The 22,888-nt window shown below is 53.0% G+C and overlaps 1 protein-coding gene across 1 annotated transcript; it reads right to left on the reverse strand.

The window, feature by feature from the left end:
* Positions 1-1,402: 1,402 nt before the first annotated feature.
* XKR5 (XK related 5) lies at positions 1,403-20,505 on the reverse strand. The gene is given in 16 exon segments (XM_028099729.1): positions 1,403-1,567; positions 1,621-1,761; positions 1,763-1,923; positions 2,010-2,142; positions 2,144-2,193; positions 2,196-2,278; positions 2,280-2,484; positions 4,528-4,639; positions 11,391-11,542; positions 11,545-11,622; positions 12,602-12,668; positions 12,670-12,711; positions 12,713-12,788; positions 18,542-18,570; positions 18,572-18,729; positions 20,448-20,505. Coding segments are annotated over 16 exon segments (1,710 nt in total).
* Positions 20,506-22,888: the final 2,383 nt, after the last annotated feature.

Here is a 22,888-nt window from a genome sequence, read left to right on the forward strand (position 1 = left end):
CCTCTTGTCCATGCTGTATCCAGAATGGAGTCCAGGTGTAGACTTTTCTCTTGACCCCTATTGCAACGGTCCTTGATATCATCTGCTTTTATTGCTTTCGCTTCTGCCCAGCTCTGTCTCTGACACTCCTTCCGCCAGGCAGTGGCGTGGGGGCTCTTACAGGTACTTGCACTGAAGTTCAGAGCCGCTGTCTGCTATCTGCCCTTGGCGTCTGTGGCCAGCAACAGGGACAATGACGGTCTGACAGCTCACTGCGAAGCTGCACTACACTTCCTCTCTGGGGCTTGACTCTTGCCCCTGAACCCAGAGGTGTTTGGGAAAGGTAGAGCGGACCGCCCGTGGACAGCGCCCAGCCCTCCACCCGGGCTCTGCCTTCTGCTCCTGTGGTTTCTGACCGCACTTTTTTAACCAGCTCTGAAGGAAGGCTTCCAGAGACGTTGGAAATGCCTGTCCACCAAGAACCCGTTTTAGGGGGAAGCTGAGATCACAAGTAGCATCTCACATGGAGCGGGGGAGGGAGTACAGTAATGAAGTGTGAGGTCAGGGGTGGAGAGGAGCCACCTGACTCCAAGTCGATGGCCGGCTGACCTGCGGGAAGGAGGGCTGTGTATTTAGCCAAAAAAAAAAATATATATATATATGTATATAATTTTTTTCTGCCAGGGGATTCTCAGGATGACATTTGCATTTTCAGTTATGTTGATGATTTAGAAGCACAGCTTTCCTATCTGCTTCCAGAAAGGGGGTGCATCATCTTCCCATGAGCTTTCATAAAATAAGGCAGGAAAAATACATTTTCCAGAGATTAATAACCCTCAGTGTCAGCAGAAGCCAACTGTAACAAGAACCCAGAATCCAACAGAACTCTGGGCTTTACCTTTGCGTTTCCTAGAAGCTATAGCAACAAAAATATTAAAATAAAATAAAATAGGGGCGCCTGGGTGGCTCAGTCGTTAAGCGTCTGCCTTCGGCTCAGGTCATGGTCCCAGGGTCCTGGGATCGAGCCCCGCGTCGGGTTCCCTGCTCGGCAGGAAGCCTGCTTCTCCCTCTCCCACTCCCCCTGCTTGTGTTCTCTCTCCTGCTGTGTCTCTCTGTGTCAAATAAATAAATAAAAAATCTTTAAAAGTAAATAAATAAAATAAAACAGGGATCATATAGTTCGTGAGAGGAATCAGGTGATTGTGACTGGAAGCCCCCCGCCACACTGTGAAGGGAAAGTGTGTCCTATACATACGTGTGCATGTACTGTTCACCCTGGAGCTTAGAAATAATCCGCTGCAGTTCCCTCAGGCTTCGGTTGTGCAAACTGAGGTCCAGACGGGGGTGCATTGGGGGTACCGGTGTCGGAAATGGGATTCTCCTGCCCACAGCCCAGGGACCAGCTTGCGTTGCTGGTCTGTGGTCAGATGAAGAAAGTCGGCTTGGCCTCTAGTCGGGCCCTCCAGCCACAGTCCCCGTGGGCAGCCTCGCACTTGGGAGTGGATGTGGGGCAAGGCTCGTCTGCGGGCCGCAGGCTCCCCTTTGGCAGTGACATCCGTGTCCCAGAGTGGCAGGAAGGTTCCAGTCCCTTGTGGACTCTTGCTGTGCCTCACGCTCTGAGCTGCCGGGGCCTCTGCCAACCAAGCCTGCGCCGTGGTGGAAGCTTCCGGAAGGGCCCGGGCCTGGGATCAGGCTGCTTTCGGCCATGGTGGCAGGGAAGGGCCACGTGGCCGGCCGAGGGCAGGGCTCTGCCCTCCTCCCAGGGTGGGATGTCTGCGGAGTCACCTGCCTGCCTGCCTTCCTGGGGTGCGGCTGCGGTCCCCTTGGCCGTGGCACTGAAGTACAGCGTGCAGCTCTCCTGTCCTCCCCCTCCTCTCCGCCCACCGCCCACCGCACCCCTGCTCCTTCCTTCAGGCTGTGCTCGCTCCGTGCGGCTGACTGCTTCTGGGCAGGAGCTGGGTCATGGCTGTCGCTGTCAAAAGAGACCAAACTGGAGGTTTCCAACAGGTCCGCTTCCGAGTTCAGGGCACCTTGAAACTCAGAGCCTTCCTCCGAGGACAGGGGGTCCTGGGGTGACAGTCGGAGGTCTTGCTGGGGAAACAGGGGTGTCCTCTGCTGGGTGTAGTGCCGGCTCAGCCCCCACGAAGGGGGACAAAAGCAGCCAGGACTCTTCTCCAAAGGCTGCTTTGATCTTAGACCCATTTCCTGTTTTAGGGCAAGTTTCACCAGCAGCCAGTGATGATGACTGAGGAAACAACCCTCCAGAGCAGTCTGGCTTTCCAGCCCAGCCTCTGGGGGTCCCCACGCTGAGCGGATTTGTGGCTTTTCTCCTGGCGTGTGCCCGGGCTCCCCGGCCCCTCCCCAGCTGGAGCTGGGGCCCGGGAGAAGATTCTGTCTCTGCCTTATCAGCCCCTGGATGCCACACGAGTCCTGGACGGACACAACTCTGCCAGATGCCTGTGGGTCGAGGGTGTGGCAGGCTATAATGAGTTGGCGGGACACTGCCTGAGAAAGAAGCAGAAAAAGAAGACGAGCACAAGGTTATGTTCCTTGAAGTCCTGCATTTTCCCCATAGCCTGAGAACTCCAGACTCTGGAATTCCGAATAGGGGAATATAATCGGGATCCCAAACAGGACTGTTGTTGGAGTATCAGAGCTGGATATTCCGGGGCAGGTTAAGGAGGCCTCAGCTTCCACAGGCTGCAAATGTTTCTAAACTGATAAACGTAATAACAAAGTTTAATCCTATTGATACTATGGCTTCTTTCTCTAGGGCAGCCCTAACTGAGCACTCCGGATGGGTGTGTGTGCGCGTGCGCGCAAATATGCATGTGTTTGCATGTGTGTGTGTGATGTCCGGTAGAAATGCTCATTTTACTTTCAAATAACTGGATCAAATGCTCAGAATGCAACCATCCACACACCAGCAGATGGACTCCAAAACTAGGGGAGGGGGAGGAAAGGAATAACCTCAAACACAAGACCCAAGCAAAGGTTAAACATATCCATCAAAAACCCCATCTCAAGGAATTTCCATGCGCAGCAACAACACTTCCTTTGTGCATAAACATCTTAATCACATTGTTGTCAGTTTAATTTATTTTGATCAGAAGTGTTGACTACGGCAATAATTTCTTTAACAGAGCATTCCAGTAACCTCCCACGTTATTTCCAGTTTCCTGTTGTACTAGATCAAGTGCCTGGTTTCAAGGCGCTCGTTATAAACAGCAAGAAACCTGACGTAGAAGCGGGGAGAAGCGCCCGAGGGTCTGGCAGACTGCGGTGTGGGGGAGCTGGGGGGGCCGACAAAGGACCCCATGGATCCTCTCCGACTTTTGGGGGATGAAGCGTGCGGGGTCACAAAGCGGGCCTCCGGCGGGGGCGTGGAGACAGCATTCCTGTGGGAGGAGTGGTGCCTCTGTGGTGGGCGCCCCTCGAGCCACTTCTACACATTATTCAGAATTCTCACAATGATGTCACCGCTCTCTGATAATGAGCCACCCGAGGTCAAAAAGGGGAACTAGCCCCCCTCCTCAGGCAAGTCCAAAGTACGTGCATTTAATGAGTAAACTTTCCATGGGGCCACATCATTCATAAGGTTCTGGGTTGCAAACCCAATCTGGCATGCAGTAGGTACTCAATAAATGTTGGTCAGGGGAGCTCAAGATGTCAGCCAGAGCTGCCTGCTTCAGAGCTTGTATGCCTTTGCCGATAGCTCACCCACCATCTTCCTGCTGAGGACTCCCTCCAGGGCCACTTGGGAATCAGGGGTTTGGGGCAGCTCCAGAAAGAGGGGGAGAAGGATCAGCAGCTGGGTCTGTCTGAGCCCCTCAGGCTGGGAGCTGACCCTTGCCCCCGGCTCTCCGCTCCCCATGCCCCAGGTCACTGAGAATGGCCCTCCCACTTTTATTTTTATTTCCCAAGTGTAGGGAGGAATGCCCTCTCAAGCTTACATTCATCTGTTAAGCAAAGTTAACACAGTGGGCATGGCGCACTCGGGGTCATTCGTTCATAAAACCAAGCTAATGACCTAAAACTGCCAGGCACTGTCCCAGATGCCAGATTGGAGTGGGGTGTGAATCCCAGCTCCACCACCTACAGAATGTCTGATCTTACGGGACATTACCTGACTTGCTCTGTGCCACCTTCCTCAGCTCCGAATTGGGGGTAATTCAGCACCCACGTCCCAGGGTTCTTGTTGGTCAATAGCACGTGGTGTCATGTCTGGGGGTCCTTGCTCTGCTCCCCCAGTGCTAGGATGCTGAGCGGGGAGGGACGGGGAAGACTTATGTTTGACCCCAACCAGAACCCCAGGGAGGGAGCCCCGCCCACGAGTCCTTACTGATAGAAGTGGACAGGTTGAGTCCAGATTTGCTTGGGTTCCACTTGTGATGCCCCGGTGGGGACCACCGGCAGTCCAATGAGCTCCAGTCCTTGCTCTCCACCTAACCGCTCCTGAGCAGATTCCTGCTCTTAGAGTTAGGGCATCTTAAAGAAACAAGTTGGGGTTGGGGAGGGAGGGAACAATAAGGCAACGTTGGGCCTTACCAATGAGAAATCCAGACAAGACTCCAGCTACGGTCCACAGGCTGGTCTGGGAGGCCCCCTGGAGAAAGGCAGTAGACAACAGCAAAAGGAGGATTTTCTCCAGGAGCATAATCTACGGGACCAAAAGGAGAGTCACCACCCCTAGTCAGGTGCACATGGCCTCAGGGACACGCCCATCCTAAATTCTGCCGCAGTGTCCTTCAGTGTTGGAGGCTTTGTCCTCAATGCCCACTGGGGGGCCCACGGCTGACAGGGCCCCGCTAGAAGCAGGGTCAAGGTCTGAAAGAGCTTCTCTGGCAAAGAGGGATTCTCCCGGTTCTCAGTGCAGTTTATTAAAATATCTGCAGAATCATAAATGCACAGGGAATAGAAGGGCATAGTCCACATGGTTATGGTGGTTCTCTGCTGAGTCAGGTGGGGCTGAGAGAGGAGACTTTTATTTCCAACATTATACATTTCATATTCTCATGTGAACTGTACACATGTATTAGTTTTATGATGCAATAATTCAAAGTATCTGTAGGGCTCATAGTGCCGCTGAATTCCAGTAAACTAGTGTCCCAAACTTTTACAAACAACTTTGTAAAGTATTGCTTTGTCGATTATATGCCTCTTTAAAGGTAGAGTTGGCCTGTGGCCTGAGGTAACAGCACTCCTGATGGCTGAACATGGGGCCTTCCTCCACGGTCCAAAATGGCGGCAGCTTCTACAGAAGACTCTTTGTACCCCTCACCCAGGCGGGCTTCTTAACTTTGGTTTCCAGTTTGTTTGTTTGTTTGTTTTAAAGATTTTATTTATTTATTTGAGAGAGAGAGAGAGAGCAGGGGGAGAGAGGGAGAGAGAATCTGAAGCAGACTCCATGCTGAGTGCAGAGCCTGACGTGGGGCTCGATCCCACAACCACAAGATCATGACCCAACCCGAAACCCAAGAGGCGGACACTAACCTGTGGAACCACCCAGGTGCCCCTGGTTTCTAGTTTTTATATATAAAAAATATATTTCTTAGGATAAGTAAACAAATCGGACATAATTAGAAGATGGTATATTTAAATACCGTGTATGAGGTAATACTGTTGGACCAAAAGTCTTAGAAAGCTTTGCCGTGGTCATTCATGGGCACCATTTTAACTCAAGGAAAGTCAAATAAGGAGAGAATTGAAAGCATTATGAAGAGCTACTTAACAATCCTGAGAACGCCCGCTCTCCCCAGGCCTCCGGGCTCTGGGCGGCGCTGTTTCAAAGGTCCAGCAGGTATTATTTCAGGACTGAATGCCACAAAACTTGGAATCTCTCTCTCTCCTTAAATTAGCTGCATCTTATCAGCTATCTGGTCCTGCTGAGTCAAATTCTTAAGTCTGTCTCAAATGCATTGCGTTTTTCCTGTCCTTAACAGCCGTTTTCATGGCGGTTCTGAGCCTATTGCTTCCTGTCTGGGTCCTATGGTTTCCTCTGTCTTCCTTCCCTGTCCACGGTCTCTCCTCCACACCGCAGCCAGGGGATCTGTTTCACCTGCAGATCAGACCTTGTCATCCCTCCCTAACACACTTGGAAGGAGCCCCATCTCACCTGAGGGGCGTCAAGACCCCACTCCTCGACAAGGCGGGCAATCCTGTTGACAACGCATCCCTAGTCTTCCTTTGCAGAGTCATCTTCCAACCTGCACTCCCACAGTCCCTGTGCTGGCTACCAGGATGGGCCAACCTGCCTGGGCTAAGGGATGCCCGGGTGCTGGTAAAACGTTATTTTGGAGTGTGTCCGTGAGGGTTTCCAGAAGAGGTTAGCACTTCAATCAGTAGACTGAGTAAAGAACCTCACCCTTACCCCCTCACCAGGGCAGGCGGGCCTTGTCCAATCTGTGGAGGGTCCGAAGAGAACAAAAAAGTGGAGAAAGGGCAATTCTCTCTTTTCTTGAGCTGAGACATCCATCTTCTCCTTTCCTTGGACATCCGAGCTCCTAGTTCTCGGTCTTGTGGACTCGGACTGAATTACCCCACATTTTCCTGGTTCTCCTGCTGGCGGCAGGCATACTGTGCCCTACCTCAGCCTCCAAAATTGTGTGAGCCAATTCCCATAATAAATCTCCTCTCACGCATGTCTCTATAGCCTATTGGTTCTGTTTCCCTGGAGAACCTTGACTGACACAACACCACCACCAACAAAGACTCTCTCCTTGACCAAACCTGACTCAGATCGGCATCTCGAAGCCCTGCTCTTGCTCAGCCTTAAGCCTGGCCTATACAAATTGCAGACATGTAGTACAAATGCCTTTGTCAACCACCCTTCCCCCCACACACATTAAGAGACTTGAACAAACACTCCCACAGCTCCTAACAGCTCAAGGCTTCATCCTTAGGGTGATGAGCTGGCCCCAGTTCAGTTTCTGCCTAAGAAAGCTAACACTGTCAGGAAGATTTACTCTCTGTTCCAGCCAAAATCTGCTGAAAGGCAGAGAGGCTGTGAACCCCCTCTGAGATGAGTTACTTTGGAAAGCTTGCACGTACAAATCCCCGTCTCTGCGTCTCTGAGGTGTAAATCCTCTGCCACCCAGAACTGCCTCCTCAAGGACCAGTGAGCTGTCTCTTTGAAGCACCAACGCTCAAGAACACCCTCCCGGCCTAGGGGTGGGAGGGCAGCCTGCTCTAACTTGCATGAACACTGCCCCTGTCATCAAGATGTGAGAAGTGAGCTCCTCCTCCCGATCAGATGGCAGAGTCCCCTGAACCACCCCCTTTCCCGCTGTTGATAAATTTCCATCTCCCTGACCCTGTTCAAACGTCCGATGTCCCCCCCAGTCCACGCCCCCATCCTCCCTTAAAAACGCCTAGCCACCGCCCCACAAACAGATTGAGGTCAGTTCTTTGCTGTTGCAACCGACTTAATAAGCTCTGTTTCATCACCTTTAACCAGTAGTCTGGCTCTGCTCATCTCCAATGCCACCCACGCTACTTTCCCGCGGGCTCCCTGTCACTCTGTCTTGTTTCTGCAGCTTTGCCTGAAATGCCCCCGGCCCCCCACCCCCTTTTCTTCCGGCCGGGCTCATCCCCCGAGACCAGCTCGAATGCCCCCTTTTGTAAAGCCTTCTCAGGACACTCTGTCTCGGCCTCTTGTGTTCCTGCGGGGTGGTCTCCGTCACAGAGCTTGCGTGAGCTTGCGTTCATGGGTCTGTGTCTTTGGGGCCCCTGAGGCTCCACCTGCCCACATGCCGGCCTCTGAGTCCATTTCCAGCACGCGGAGGAAGCTGTATGTGCATGCTTAAGTGAGTGAGCTGGTAACAAGTGGAAGACGTCAAACCTGGCTTTGCAGGGCATTCACAAATCATCCAGAGGCCGGCTACCTCCTCTGGAAGGGAAGGGAAGGCGAGGCGTTCTCAGTTAGGCTGGCCATCAGCACCACCTGACCCTGCTTCCAAAACACCAATTCCAGGGTCCCCCTCAGACCTGTTGGGCCTGCATCCCTGGCAAGGCCCCTGAGTGCCTCCGACTGCCAGCCAGGCTGAGAAGTGGGGGCACGGAGGCCCCGAGGCCCCCCCAGCTCAAATGCTCTCAGCTCCACCGCCTGGCCGTGTGGCTTGCTGGTTATGGCTAGGCTCGTAGCATCAGACCAGCTGGATCTGAATATCGCCTCTGTCTGCCCAGATGCCTGACTTTCCATGCCTCAGTTTCTGTACCTGTAAAATGGGTTTCGTCTCATTGAGTGCTGTGAGAAATTAGACAGTTAATGAGCTTAGAACAGTGTCCAATGCATGATGATCCTGCCCAAAATGTTAGCTATTACTAATGATTCTGTTGGTACTCCCAGGACCTGAAGATGAGAACAAGAGGTCACAGGAGAGTAGGAACAAGTCCTAGCACAGAACCTACAAGACTACAAATGCTTCATACTTCTGTTGAGTGAATCAATGAAAGAGGAAGTCCAGAAGTTCCTGCTTTGACCTTGGGGGCACGGTTTCCATTATTTAAGCAAAGCCATTAACCATTAAAAAACGGAGCTACTCCAAGCCCCCAGGCCCATCCTCCTTAGAAAGTGGATTTCTAAATACTCTGTGGTCTTTTGGCTTTTGGAACAATAACAACAACTTTCTCTTTGCCAACACAACACAATTCACCCCAAAGGAGTCACTTTCCCTCTGGGTCAGGGCTCCTGCGTCTTCCAGGGAAGGTGCCCGCTGGGGAGGGGGCGGTGCGTGAAAGGGCAGTGTGGCAGGCCTGACATTTACATGGTGTTGGCAGGAGGCTTGGACCAGACACCCAGGGATCAGGGCCCGGCCTAGGTAACATCGCCGGCCGGCTGGTGACCCTGGACGTGGCAGGTCACCTCCGTGAGTGGAGTCCCCGGCTCTGATGAGCACCCTCAGCACCCCATTAGGCCGAGCGGAGCCTGAAGGAGTCTGCAAGTCACCCCGGGCGAGGGCCGTACGGCACGCCTGCACTCCGGTGCAGTCCGGTTTCTCTCCTTCCCACTTACCTGCTCTGACCTCTGGGTTCTCGCGACCGAGTGGCTGGGAAGGACAAAGTTTTGTTTCCCTTCCTCCCGTAACGGCCTCTCAGACTCCTGGGCATAGGACAGTGACAGACGGCAAATGGAAACCCTCTCCACGTGTCCCTCCAGCTCGTCAGGCACACTGGTAGGGGGACACCCTGCTCTGCAAACGCCAACTCCCCTTTATTCGCGGGCGCGGAGCGGGCCGGAAGCTGCGGCACCCCCAAGCGGGGCCGGACCCTGCGTGTCCCTCAGCCTCCCGCACAGCGAGATGGGCACCCTTACTCCCGGCTCTCAGACGTGGAAATCGAGGCTTGCAGAGGCTCCATAACGTGTCCACCACCACACATCCTCACGGTCTGGGGGCCCCATGGCTTGCGGGGTTGATCAGCCATTTGGGGCTCTCCTAAAAGCAGGAGGTGACCATGCCACCCGCCTCTCCTGGACAGGAGCTGCCCCTCCTGCCCCTTCCATTTGCTCATGGCTCTGTCCTGCAGGGTCTGCTCCCCTGAAAGTCTCTCCCCCCTTTCATCATCAATAATGGCCACGAGGCGCTGGTTCTTGTGCGCCAAGTTACTTATTTACTCTTCAAAGGGGGCCCTGGGAAGTAGATGGATCTTATATAATCGTCACAGCAACACCAAGAGGTCTTGTGCTTAATGTGTGACAGAAAAACAGATGTGGAGCGTTCCAGTCCCTGGCCGAGTGGGCTGGTAACAGTGAAGGGCGAGCCACAGTCCCAAAGCAAGCTGCCTGATCCCAAAATCTGTGCTCTGCAGTGCCGGCTACCTTTTCTCTCCCCCGCTCTTGGCGACGCAGCCTGGCTTCCACCTTCTGGTCCAAAGCATCTCTGGTCATCCCGGCAGGCAGTGATCCTCACCGTCCTTGTGAATTCAGACAATCTCGTCTCCTAGGATTTACCCACATTCTGCCTCCTTGTTTGGTTATCTGGGTATGGAGCTTATCCCCCTACTGGACTAGAAGCAGCCTGAAGACAGGCCTCCTGTCACCTTCGTGGCTTCCGCATGGTCTGGGGCCATGCCTGGAACCCAGTAATGACGGAGCTGATTAACGAGGACACCGTGTATGTGACATAACAGCTGAGCTGTGATGCTAGCTGGCAGACGTAGAGAGTGTCTACAAAACACAGTTCTTGCCACAGTGACCACCGTGCAAACAACTGGACGTCCCAGTACCATTTTCAGAGCTTGTCATCTCTGTTCAAGATAATAGCTCCTTTTAGAAGCTTTCCTAAGACTAAGCTGTTCCTTCTTCCACAGCTATGTGTGCACAAGTACACACACGCACCCATGCACTCTGTACATAGAAAATGAGCAAATTCTTTTAAATGAATAAAACAGTTAATCTTTCTTTAGGAGCGCAATTTCTTTCAAAAAATTTTCTCCGTTCTGCCAACATGTGTAGTAAGGCTCAAGTCTAAATATTTCTCAATGCCTCCTATTCCCTAAAACGTGAGTTGCCGAGTGTATTCGCTGAGGGCCAGAAGAGACACCTCTCCTTGGCAGGGACACCCAGGCCCCTGCAGGACTCCTGCAGAGTCACACAGACCCCGAGAGTCACACAGACCACTCTCATCCGCGTGCGTCTATACCGAGGGCTGGGGGCGGGGCTTGGCTCAGTGCAGGTGCCCTACTGGAAACAGAGAAGAGGTCCAAAAGCCAGCATTCAGAAGAAATGGAGGGCTTTCAGAAGCTGTGCGTGACATCATAGTATGTACTGTATATTTTGTATCGGGTCGGGACAGGCAGGACCCTATGCCTGTTTGTCGACAGAAGAGATTTCAGCCTGTGATACAGAACACGGCCTGTGTCATGTATCGTGAGCACAATTGCAGCTGTGCTCTGGACGTGGCCGGGTGTTGGGGCTGGGCTCCCTAAGCTAAGAGAGTGTGTCTGCAAAGGGAGGCACCCTACGCTCCTCCCCTCCCTGGACGCGCACGGGGGATGGAGTCCGTTCCTCCACATTCTGACTCTGGACTGGCCGTGACTACTTGGACACGTAGAATACAGCAGAAGCCACGCTGACCCAGGGCCAGGCCAGTTTTAAGAGGACTGACAGCTTCTGTTTGCTTTCTCTCAGAATTCCCAGCTGCCATGTCCACAGCCCCAGCTGCTCTGTTGAGGAGAATGGGGGCGCCCCGGGGTGCCAGGCATGTAAGCAAAGATGCCGTCTGTACGGCCAGCCCAGTGGAGCCTCCTTATGGATCCAGACACCCGCCGTCCTACTGCACCCACCTGTGATCCCCCACCCCCTGCCAAGAAACCCCCCCAGGTGCCCAGTGAGCCCCCCAGAACCGAGGTTGGTGGGCCCCATGGCTGATGGTGGTGATTTTAAGGCATCAAGGTCTGGGGTGCTTTGTTACGCAGCCACTGACAGCCTGCTTGCCTCCAGAAACCAAAACCCAGACGTGGTAAGCTCTGAAGAAGAGAACCAGGCTCCGGACACGGGCCCCCAACATGCCCATCCTCCAGGGCTGCTGGTAGAAGAGGGTGGCCCATGGCGTGAGGAGCTGACCGGCTTCATGAAGCCCACGCAGCAAGCATGGCACACCAGGGCCCAGGCCAGTGCGGACCAGGGGCACAGCGTGCTCACACCTGGAGGGGAAGCGGACAACAGCGGTGTTTGTGGGGCGCCTAACCTCTCCATAAAACCTGGCTTCCCCAAGGGCATCCCTAACCAAGCACCCGAATGGGTGGATAACACAACTCTGTGTACAGACACGCACGCCTAGGCATAGGAAGCAACAAGGACGTGCGGGAGATATTTTCTCTGCATGATGCAGTGGGCGCTCCTCCCCAGCAAGGGAGCGGGGCTCTTCCCTTGTCCGCCCTTTAGGAAAAGTGGCTGAGCCCCTGATCCTCTAAGCCCTCCTGCCGAAGCTCTGTCAATGACGAAGCAGTTAGATGGCCTTGACCATGGTACATTCCCTCCCAAATGCGCTTTGCTGTTCAAGCCCTAGGAAGGAGATTTAGGCACAGCAATAAAACAAGAACACAAGCTGTGCCGGGCCCCACCACAGGGACGACCAGAAGGACAGTGCTCTCACGACTTCCGCGCGTTTCATGTAAGCACACGTAAATGTGGACACTCGGAAAAAGGAGGAGCAGGGTGCTGGGAGAGAATCAAGACATGACCAAGAGAAAACGAGACACATAGAGTCTTCACCGGAGGAGACGCGGGTGGGACACACGTTCACTGGGCCAGAGCTGTTCTCAGTCTCTACGAGGCTCTTGGGCTCAAGCCTCTGGCTGCGTCCCGTCAGGCCGGTGACTGAGGACACAGGAGAAACAGGTGCACAGATCCTACGAAGGAGCCGTGTGGGGTCCCTTCCCAAGGTGTTCCCAGGGAAATGTGACCATCTCCAATTTCTACTGTGTGGACTGACCCCCACCAAAGCAGCCAGCCCCAAACAAAAGCCGATTCAAGCCATCGTCTTGTGCTGGTGAGTGCGGGCTGCCCTCTTTCTCCCCAACAGGGGAAATCATCGAATGCCCGGATTTACTTACTCGGGCGTTCCTCTGTGTTCCCCTTGTGAAGGCAGGTGGTTCGTGCTCAGGGGTGGGCTTTTCTCACCTGGCACAATATCTGTGAAGTCCAAGGCGAGGAAAACATGCGTCTGGAGCAGCAGGTGGGGGCCCCGGCTGCCTCAGGGCTTCCGGGAGGCGGAGGGCAGACAGGTCGGCCCTCCTGCAGCAGCACCTGGTCTCGGCGGAAGGCTTCCCACTCCTTCGATAGAGCAGTGGACGCGGCATCCTAATGCCTGAGGAAGAGCAAGGGCCTGGGGTGCAGAGCCAGACTGTGACAGCTTCAACGGGATGCCCCACACCCTTTTCCTGGCCGATCGGTGACAGACACCCAGCATTCTAGAACAGGCTGCCCTATCTAGGCATCAGAGCCCCCGAGCTCAGACCCCATGCTGCTGTCATCAGGTCCGACCCAGATGCGACGGTGGGTGATCCTGCTCTGCAAGGCCGGCCAGAGGCCCACTCTGCCCACATGTGGGCAGGATCGGGGTGGCGGGATGGGAGCCTGGACCGGACAGGCTTGCTGGGGTCTGCTTTGGGCCCTGCAAGGTCTGGCACTAACCCTGACCTGCATCTTCCACCCCAGGACTTCTTGGGATGGGAATTAATCGACTCAACAAATGTGTGCTGCAAGGCATCATGCTGCCCTTGCTTTAGAGCATAAGGAAATGAGAAGACTCTCCTCGTCATGGTCACAGAATGTGGAACTTTATGTGTCTCTGCAACTGGGGCAGGCACAGGGCGGAACAAGGAAAGAAAAGGGGGCTTCCCTGGGGACAAGACAGGGGGCTGGAGCGTGACAGGAAGGTGTCACAGTCTGGCTGGGTGACCATCCTACAGTCGAGACAAAGGAATCAACACAAGAGAAGTTCGGAAACGTTCCCGTGTCATTGTGTTTCCCATCCTAGAAACCTCAGCCCACGCTCCCGGCTTACGAAAGTTGTCTGGAAGGTGACATGGGTCCCCATCCTTTACCACCTGAAGAGTCGTGTAGCAAACGGGAAAATGAAACCACTCCCCAGGCACACACACTCGGGCGCCGTGGACCTGGGGTTTTCACACAGCAGTTCTCCCTCATGCACCCAGGTCCCCCCTTGGCGTCCTCACGAGCAGGAACAAGGGTGATTACTACACCTGCTCACGGCAGGGACAGTTGTGCCCACCAAGGCCGTCTGGGACTGTGAACGTCTGTCTTGTCCAAGTTAAGAAAAATGGGGGAGGGGTATCCTAATTTATCTGCTCCTGAATCGGAGCAAGATGCATCTTTAAAGTCACCTGAAAAGCTCCCTCCGTAAGGGCCTCCCTAGGACTCTGGCTATGCCGACGACGAGCCTCACTCTGATCTCTGGCCAACACGTCTGCGGCCAGAGTGGACGGAGGTCCTCTTTGAAACGGATTTATTCATGGTTCCGAGGGCCCAGGAAAGACACTTAAGGAAACGTGTTCCTTTTTCATGATTTGGAATCCTGGAGTGAACTGATTTCTTACTGAGTCTTTGAAGCTGTGATCTCTGACACAAGCATAATGTTAAGGAAAAAACCCAACAACAACAGAGAAGGTCAGGACTGCAAACACCAGGGAGGGTAGCTTTCCTTTCAGTCCCGAATCATCTGTTCTCCCTCTTCCTACCCTCCCTGAAGCCTTCACTAGGTCAATGCACGTTTTCGTTGGGTTTTTACCACCTGCTGGAGACAGAAGGCATGAAGGAAAGGAAGCAAAGGAAAGACTTTCTCCAGAAGCCCAGGGCTCAGCTGGGGAGAGAAACCATATGCTCATGAAAAGTTTAAGCAGAAAGAAAATCGTGTCAAATTGAGCTGTGGATCGTGGTGGAATGAGTCTGGGGCCCGAGGACAGTGTGGTCAGGGAGGGCTCCCAGCAAAGAAGGGGTGCACGCACCTTGGACAGGCAGACGAGAGCATGTGTGGGGCCGATGGGGCAGGAAGTGGCCACTGAAATGGTGGGTCCATGCTGGGGACAGTGAGGTAGGGGCCGGACAGCAGGAGCCTCTTCTGATCTAGCTGGGGGTTTAGGTCTCGTTTCTAAGAAATAAAGAGCCATGGGGAATGTAGTCCACCAGGTTTTGTGAATGGGGTGTCTGGGTCCCGTGACAGAGGGAGGAACTCAGGTGATGACATCACTGGAAACTGTTGGGAACACAGGGGTCACAGCTGAGGCAGGGTGGGGGTGGCAGCAGGAAGGGAGAGGACTGGTCACTAGCTCCTGTCAAATTCTGTCCCTGGGGTTGATGCCTCATTCTGGGCCCCCATCGGCTCCCGCCCAGATTTCTGGCTGCTTGCCTGGCCCCCGGTCTCTCCCCACTATACCCCATGGTCTCGACCGTCCCCACCACTGCCCTCCTCAGGGCCTCACTGGACTGTGTTATTCCTTGGTTTAAAACCTTTCCATTGGTCTCCAATGCCTGGAGGGTAAAACCCAAATTCCTCCCCCAGTTGCAAGTCCCTGTGTGATCCAGTCTAATCTGTCCCCAGCCACACTGCTCCCATCTAGAAAATTCTCACCCTGCACTCACACTGCTCACCAAGCACACTGCCTCTGCAGGCTTTCTGCCTCTGAGCGGGGGCGGCTGTTTGCCGGCTGGGCCACACCCCTGTGCCCAGGTAGGTGGGGTCCCCGCCGCCCCCGCCCCCGCCTCAGCCCTGATGCTTGGGCTCCAGCACCAGTGCGGGGTTCCCAAACGTGAACTTTAGTCAACCTGGAGGCCTGTTTAAGTATATTTGCTGGACACCAGGCCCAGAATTTCTGGTTAAATAGATGCATTTGGAGAATCAGGGAAAGTCTGCTGTGATGTGATATGGGTCCAGGTGCATCTTGAGGTCTTGCATTTTTAAGGAGTTCCCGGTGGTGATCCGTGGCTGGTCCCCGAGCACCCCAGGCTGTCCCCCCAGGACGGCAAACGCCTTCTCTCTGTTCTTCTGAGTTCCCTGCTTACAGCTGCGCCCCCAGTTAGGCCTCAGAGCCCACATCCCCATCACGTGCGTCCAGGCCCTTCTGCCACACACATCTCCAAGCGTGAACAAATGCACACCCAGCATATCGCGCAGTGCGGATGAGGGTGTAACATTTCTAGTTGCATTAGGAACAAATGCTCCAAGCGGACCCTTGGAAACACAGTAATTAACATAACTTCGGAATGAAGTTTCTCAGCAAGCTCTGATTTGTCCTAACAGCTTAGGAAGCCATACGTACCCACTTCATCTAGAACAGTCTATCACAGGCCCGAAGCTTGAAGAAGACGTGTACTGTCCTCCATCTTCATGCTTTTTGGTGATGTTGAACCTGAGATAGTGAACAGCTCAAGGTTTTGGGCTATGGCTGTTCCTTTTGTTAATCTTTTTTTTTATCGTGATAAAATACAGATAACCTAAAATTTGCCATCTTAACCATTTTAAGTGTACAGTTCAGTGGTATTGATAATTTATTAAATTAACATAATTTAATGCTGCAATAGATTATTAATAATTTGTAGTAATTGATAATGGTGTGCAACCATCCCCACCATCCATCTCCAGAACTCTTTTTATCTTGTAAAACTGACATTCTGCACCCATTAAACATTAGTTCCTGAAACCCCCGCATCACTGTTCTACTCTCTGTTGACTACTCTAAGAACCTCGTGTAACTGGATTATATAATATTTGCCCTTGTGGGACTGGCTGATTTTACTTAGCCTAAAGTTCTCAAGATTCAACCATGTTGTAGCATTCCCTTCTTTTTAAAGACTAATTAATACTCCATTGTGTGTACAGGCCACATTTTTCTCATCCATTCATCTGTTGATTTGCTTTGCTTACTTTGCTTCACATTTTTAGCTATCGCAACAATGCTGCCGTGGACATGGATGTACAGGTATCTTTTCCCGACCTTGTTTTCAACTCCTTTAGGTACATACCCAGAAGTGGAATTGCTGGATCATAGGGTAGCTCTAGTTTTAATGTCTTGAGGAACCTAGATGCCGTTTTCCAGAGTGCCTGCTCCAGCTTGCATTCCCGCCAACAGTGTAGGAGGGTTCCCCTTTCTCCGCGTCCTCGCCAACATCTGTCGTTTCTTGTGCTGTTGATTTTAGCCATTCTGACGGGTGTGAGGTGGTATCTCATTGTGGTTTTGATTGGTATTTCCCTGATGCAGAGTGATGCTGAGCATTTTTTCATGTGTCCATTGGCCGTCTGTATGTCTTCTTTGAAGAAATATCTGTTCATGTCTTCTGCCCATTTCTTGACTGGATTCTTTGTTTTTTGGGTGTTGAGTTTGATAAGTTCTTTATAGATTTTGGATACTAGCCCTTTATCTGATAAGACATTTGCAAACACCTCCCATTCTGTAGGTTGTCTTTTGGTTTTGTCGACTGTTTCCTTTGCTGTGCTTTGGGGATGGGGTAACCGGGTGATGGGCATTAAGGAGGGCACCTGATGTGATGAGCAAAGGGTGTTACATACAACTGAGGAATCACTGAACTCTACCTCTGAAACTAATAATACACTATATGTTAATTAATTGAATTAAAAAAACCTTAGAGCCAAATTTGTGGCTCACCGTGAACTGTATGTTTTCACTTTATCCTACTTTCTGACCTATAGTTCCTCTTCCTGACTTTTCTCATATCTTTTTTCCTTTTAAATTGTTTTTTTCTTACTTCCCCTTATTTTTTAAAATAGGAAGAGATATAGGTGACTTTGTTCTTCCTGAGGCCTAATTTTCATGAGTCTCTTCCCTATCCATCTTAGTGTTAATACATACCAGAAACTCAGACCACCGCTTATGAAACTTTGTGGGAGCACGGAGAAGCAAACAATGTGGGGTCACAGGTGGACACCAGCAGCACGAATAGAGATGCAGTGTGGGCCTGACACAGCCCCATCCCTGCAGAAGGCACTGGACTGGATGGGCCTGAGGGTCCTCACATAGCCCCAGAAGGCAGACTTATCGGGCAGTTATTCTGGAAGTTTCTCTCAAGTGACTGGCATTCACTGAACTCTCCTTCTGAGTTATCAAATGTTTGGTTATCTGTCCTCAAGGTCACATACAGGGCACCCCGGCCCTTAATGGGTTTCCTCCTAGGCTGGGCTGAGGCAAGGGCCTGAACATCTCTACTATGGTAGGTGGTGCCCAGGAGGGCCTTGAATCCTGAAGGCATAAACCACCAATGACAGGCAGCAGTAAGCTGGCTCAAGCTTGCACTGACTTCCTGAACACCCTTCCAATCCTCAGCCTCCAGGACTTAACACACACGTGAGCTGCATGGCTTCGCTGATATGATCGCCAAACTTTTCTCCCCCTTTTTTTTATTCCTGGCAATGAGGGGATTATGAGGTGGCTAAGAGCTGAAATTTGCCATTTACATAAGCTCACTGACAGGTCTCTCCTGACACTGCAGGTATCCAGGTACTCCCAGTGAAACCAGTATCTTACCTGCAGAGGGGAACCACAGGTAGGGCTCCTGAGCACCAGGCCCACTGAGGCTGCTTTGTGTATGGAAAAAAAAACCTGGGCCTGGCTCTCAAATGGCTCTGTCCTGAAATAAAGCCTTGAGGCCAGTGTCACCAGGCCAGCTCCATGGCCTAGTCTGTGGCTAAATCTATGTCACCTTCTTCAACTAAGGTAGTAGGGGTTTAAATGCAACTGCCTTAAGTGAGGCACTTTCTACGGCTCCAAAGCCTTGACCAACAAATTAAACAAGAGCAAGACGGAATTTGGCCAAAGACACACACACACACACACACACACACACACACACACACACACACAGCTTTTGAAGGGTCACAGCTGCCTCTGGAAGAAGCGTCCTGATGTTAGAGATGCTCAAGGAAGTGCAGGCTGGAAGAGGGGATGCCTATCAGAGCAGGGGTTCAAAGTGGTGGCTTTGAGCATCCTTCCAACCTTGAACTTTTATGATCCTAGGATAGAATGCATAGGCTCCTACTGCACTTATGAAATCCCGCTCCACAGGTGAAAGGAGGCTGCTTGTTCTTACCACTTCCACAGGCCAAGCTGAAGGAGCAGGAATTAGCACAGCCAGCAAACAATGACCTTGGTGTCCATGTGCCCAGAACCACAGATCGCTCAGGCCCTGGACCAGGAAGCCAGGTAGTAGCACGGAAAGGGCCAGCCACCCCCAGAGGAGCTGTCCTGGGGTGAAGTCGTAGACCATGGAGTAGAGGCCTGCGTGATGAAAGAGGAAAGATGAGAGGGTGAGTGCAAGGCTGGAGGGGAGAGTGAGGGCCCCTCCAACACCGCATCCTCAGCACGGGCAGGACTCCCTGCTGGACCCAGCCCTGGAGCAGGCACGGCCAGCTCGCATTCTAGACAGCCCTGCGGAAGGATGGAGGTGCCAGGGCTCATGGTCACTGAGAGGGGCTGGGCTGTTGGCTTGCATAGGACAGCACGTGCAAAAACTACTTGGCACCTGGTATGTGCGTTTAAAAAATGCTAATCCTCCTCTCTGGGGATTTATTTTTTAATTTTTGAGGATGCTAGGGTAAAGTAATGTAGAGAAAGAGTTAGACAAATCTAGGTGAGGGTCTGTACTCCCAATCAGTGACAGTGAGGGGAGGGGGACTTGTGTCTGTCCAGCACCAGTAGGTGCACAAATTCACTCTAGTCATTTTATGTGATCATTCCTTGGGTTTTCCAATATTTAAGTTTAAAATGGATTTACGGGCACATAAAGCTGCAAATTGTAGTGGAAACACAGAATTGCCCCAGGGCCAGATAGGAACCCTGCAGGTCTGGACCGAGGGGCCAGGGAATGGACAGGCTCTGTTGGGAGTCCTAACCACCCTGGGCTTTCTGCTCCCCAACCCCTCTACCCGCCAAGGTAAACCAGGGTTTCCAGCACAAAAAAGTCTTTGGAGGAGTCACCACCCTGCCTAGGCCCAGCAATGCTGAGGCCCCAGTTGGTTGTCCGGTGAGAGGGAAAGTGGGCACAACGTCTGCGGGAGCACCTGGGGTGAGTACTGACACGGGGCTCCTGTGTTGCCCGAGGCCAACCTGTTTGGGTGCTGGACCAGGGAGATTTGGAGGAGACCTCCCTCGCTCCCTCGGCCTCCTCCTGGGTGAAGATCTGGCCCGGGGCGCCTTTGAAATCGCGCTGCGGGGACGCCCCAGTGGGACCCACAGGGACAGCCTTGCAAACTGGCGACCCCACCAACCCCGAGGCAGCAAGTTGCCCATAGGGCTAAAGTTGCGAGCCGCCGCCTGCCGGGGGTCCCCAAGTACGTGCGTGCTGTGAGGGGCGCGGGGCCCTGGAGGTCTGGAGGCTGGGGCCTCATTAAACCCCCCACCCCTCCCCAAGGACCCCGCGGAGACAGACCCATCAGCAGGGAGCCCGGCGCAAGTGGGCGGAGGCCTACTCCCCCCGCGCACAGAGAGAGTTACAAGTTCAAAGCAGAAAGGCGCTAAACAGTGTTGCCATCTTGCTGGTCCAGGACAAGCTCCCCCAGCAAGCCGTCTGGCCGAGTCCTGAAGCCCGCAGCGGATTCAAAGTCCCCCAGGGCCACGCGGCCGCCTCCCCCGCCGCCAAGACCCCCGGGCCGGCCGGGGGGTGGGAGGGGGGGAGCGCAGGGTGCACCCAGACCCGCGTCCTGCGCAGCTCGCACCGCGGCCGTCCGCTGCGTCCAAGAGGCCTTTCCGGAGGGAAGGGCGGGAATACACGTGCCCAGCCTCCAGGAGAGGACCGTGCACCCGCGGGGACCCACCGGGGACAGGGAGGGCGGGCGGGGTGCCACCGTGCACGCACGGGCGCGCAGAGCCGAGCGCCGTCCGGGGCAGGCTGCCCGCCGCGGCAGGAGTGGCCCGTGCGTCCCCTGGCGTCCGGTTGGGTCGGGGGGCTGGAGGGGGGAGCGGGGCAGGCGCCCAGCCTGGGGCCGCCGGGCACTCAAGCGCGCTCTGCTCGGCCGCCAGCAGCAGGGCGTACAGCCCCAGGGCCCCCGGGTGCATCGTCCGCGCCGCAGCCCGCCGGGCCCGCCTCCTCGCCCCCGCCCCTTCCCCTGCCCGCCGCCTGGTGGTGGGGAGGCTTCCGGCCCCAGAACCCACCTCAGGAGCCGTGGGGGCGCCGAGTACCTGCTGGTTTATCCCACGCGGCTAGCCGGGGACAGAGGCAGGGCAGCCCTGAGTCTTCCGGTCCCTAGGTGGGTAAGTACAAATCAGATCAGGCCCCTTGATGTGGGCAGAAGTTTCCTCTGCCGTTCCCCAACTTTATAAAGGGCCCTGAAGAAGTACTGCGTGATGGTGTGACTACAGGTGGGCTGGTCACGAGGTGGTTAAACCGGTCACTGCCTCTGGAGCCGCTGAAAGCCCGGTGAACCACTAGTCCGTGCACTGGGATGGAAGGCGTTGGGTTGGAGGCCTTAATTGGTCTTTTCCAAATTTCACAAGGGATATGAACTGGTCTCACTCTCAGATCCATCCGGATCTCTGTCCTTGCAAAAAAGCCTTTTCCGGATGGGCTTGAGGATTAACCTAGATTGCAGTGTGCCAGAGGTCAAGCTGTGCACTGGAAAGCTTTCAGGATACATCTACCTACCTCAATCTATAGACTATATACAGTATAACCTGGTGATGGTGATGATGAATTTGGGGTCTTTAACTCCTAAAGCAGGCAATTAGCCGAACCATTCCTTCTTTTTATGTGGGGGGAGTTTCCAGCGACCATCCTTGAGTCAAGGCCATTTGCCACACTGGTTTAATTAGATGGACTACTGCCCCCTTGGCTACAAAAGCCCTGTAGTAGAAAAAGCCAGAGTTGAAGAAGTTACCACCTTGAAGGGGAAAAATAGTTAGACCACTCAGTGAACATGTAAAGCAGAGGAACCCACAAAACTCTTGTGATTATTTTCCTTTTACCAAAATAGAGCCACAAATTCAGGTATCTTCAGTTCTTCCCCTGTGATGTTTATAAAATTCTTTGTTTCACTGAAGATAACGCTTGTCTGTCCTAAGAGGCTCCCCACCCTACCGCGCCCATTTTCCATTCACTTTTCAGGGCATTTCTGGTTTTCTCATCAGAAACAAATTCCCCTCTTCTCGGTCTCTCCCCCCTTCAAAGATCAGCTGCAATACTGCGGATCAGAGCCTCCCGAACACCTCTCGACTCTCTGCCCTCTAAGCCGAGACAAGGGTGCACTTGTAAGTTCTGGGTTTTCATTCCTTCAGCTTCATTTTTCCCAAAACCTCATTGACCAAAGTCCTGTTCCCTTGTCTCTACTACAGCCTCTCTTTTTATTAACTTTCAATCCCCATATGCTCCTTTCTCTGATTTTCCTGAAAAAGGAGTGTGTCCCAATTTGTACACATTGGAAGCAGGACTATCATCCCTAGAAAAGGAATATAAAGTTGAAATTGGGTATAGAAGTTAGGGTTGGGGGTAGAGGATGTTTATGGTTGGGGAGGGATCATTGTGGTATTCCATACTTTGCTCAACACTTCAAGTTTTAGGGGAAAAAAATGTTTCCCCTAATTCCCAGGTATTATTTGAAGCATATACCTGGATCCCATATTTTGTATGTTACAAAAAGAATTCAATGATTTCGATGTTTGAAGGAGGGTATTTCCCTTGGGACAGTAGCAGTTTGAATAAGAGCTATAGTTAATGTCTGCTGCCTTGAGGCTTTGGGAGGGTTTTGAAAGGAAAAGTAGAAAACATCTTGGAGAAAGGGGCCTATTGTCCCTGGAGACTCGCTTTAAGTCAGAAAATAGTGGTTCCCACCCCAAACCACAGCCATGGGATGACGGATGGTGAGTGGGTTGTGCAGAAATCTCAGAAGCTAGAGGACCGTGTATTGCTACTGTGTAAACACCCGACCGCGTCCAGGCCTTTTGTGTTAGACTGGAAAAAAACACCACAGATTCTTTACTTCTCCCTGTGCCCGTGTCTCTGCCATGTGACTTTGCTACTTCTCCCATGAGGAAGTAGAGCGTCTTCTCCACTCCCTTGAATTTGGCTGGGCTGTGATTTGCTTTGACCGAAAGAATGTGGGAGAAGTTAGGTTGTAGGGGTTCCAAGCCTAGGCCCCGGAGGTTCTGCAGCTCCTTTTTTTTTTTTTTTTTCTGTCTGTCCCTGTGTCTGTGTCTCTGTCTTGTTCTCTCTCTGTGCACCCTGAGCCCGTCCTGTGAAGAAGCTTGGGTCAGCCTGACCAAGACAGACTTGACCTCTATTACTTGAGAACCTTTGTCACTGTCAATTTTTTCTCTGTCCCTGTGAGAGGTATGTAAATCTTTTTTTTTTTAAGATTATTTTAGAGGAAGAGAGAGCATGAGCGGGGGGGAGGCGGGGAGAGAGGGAGACAGGCAGACTCCCTATTGAGCGGGGAGCCCCATGCAG

The sequence above is a fragment of the Eumetopias jubatus genome, unplaced genomic scaffold, assembly GCF_037043125.1.
Source record: "Eumetopias jubatus isolate StellerSeaLion01/CBP00866 unplaced genomic scaffold, mEumJub1_p1.0 scaffold_2, whole genome shotgun sequence".
NCBI lineage: Eukaryota > Metazoa > Chordata > Mammalia > Carnivora > Otariidae > Eumetopias > Eumetopias jubatus.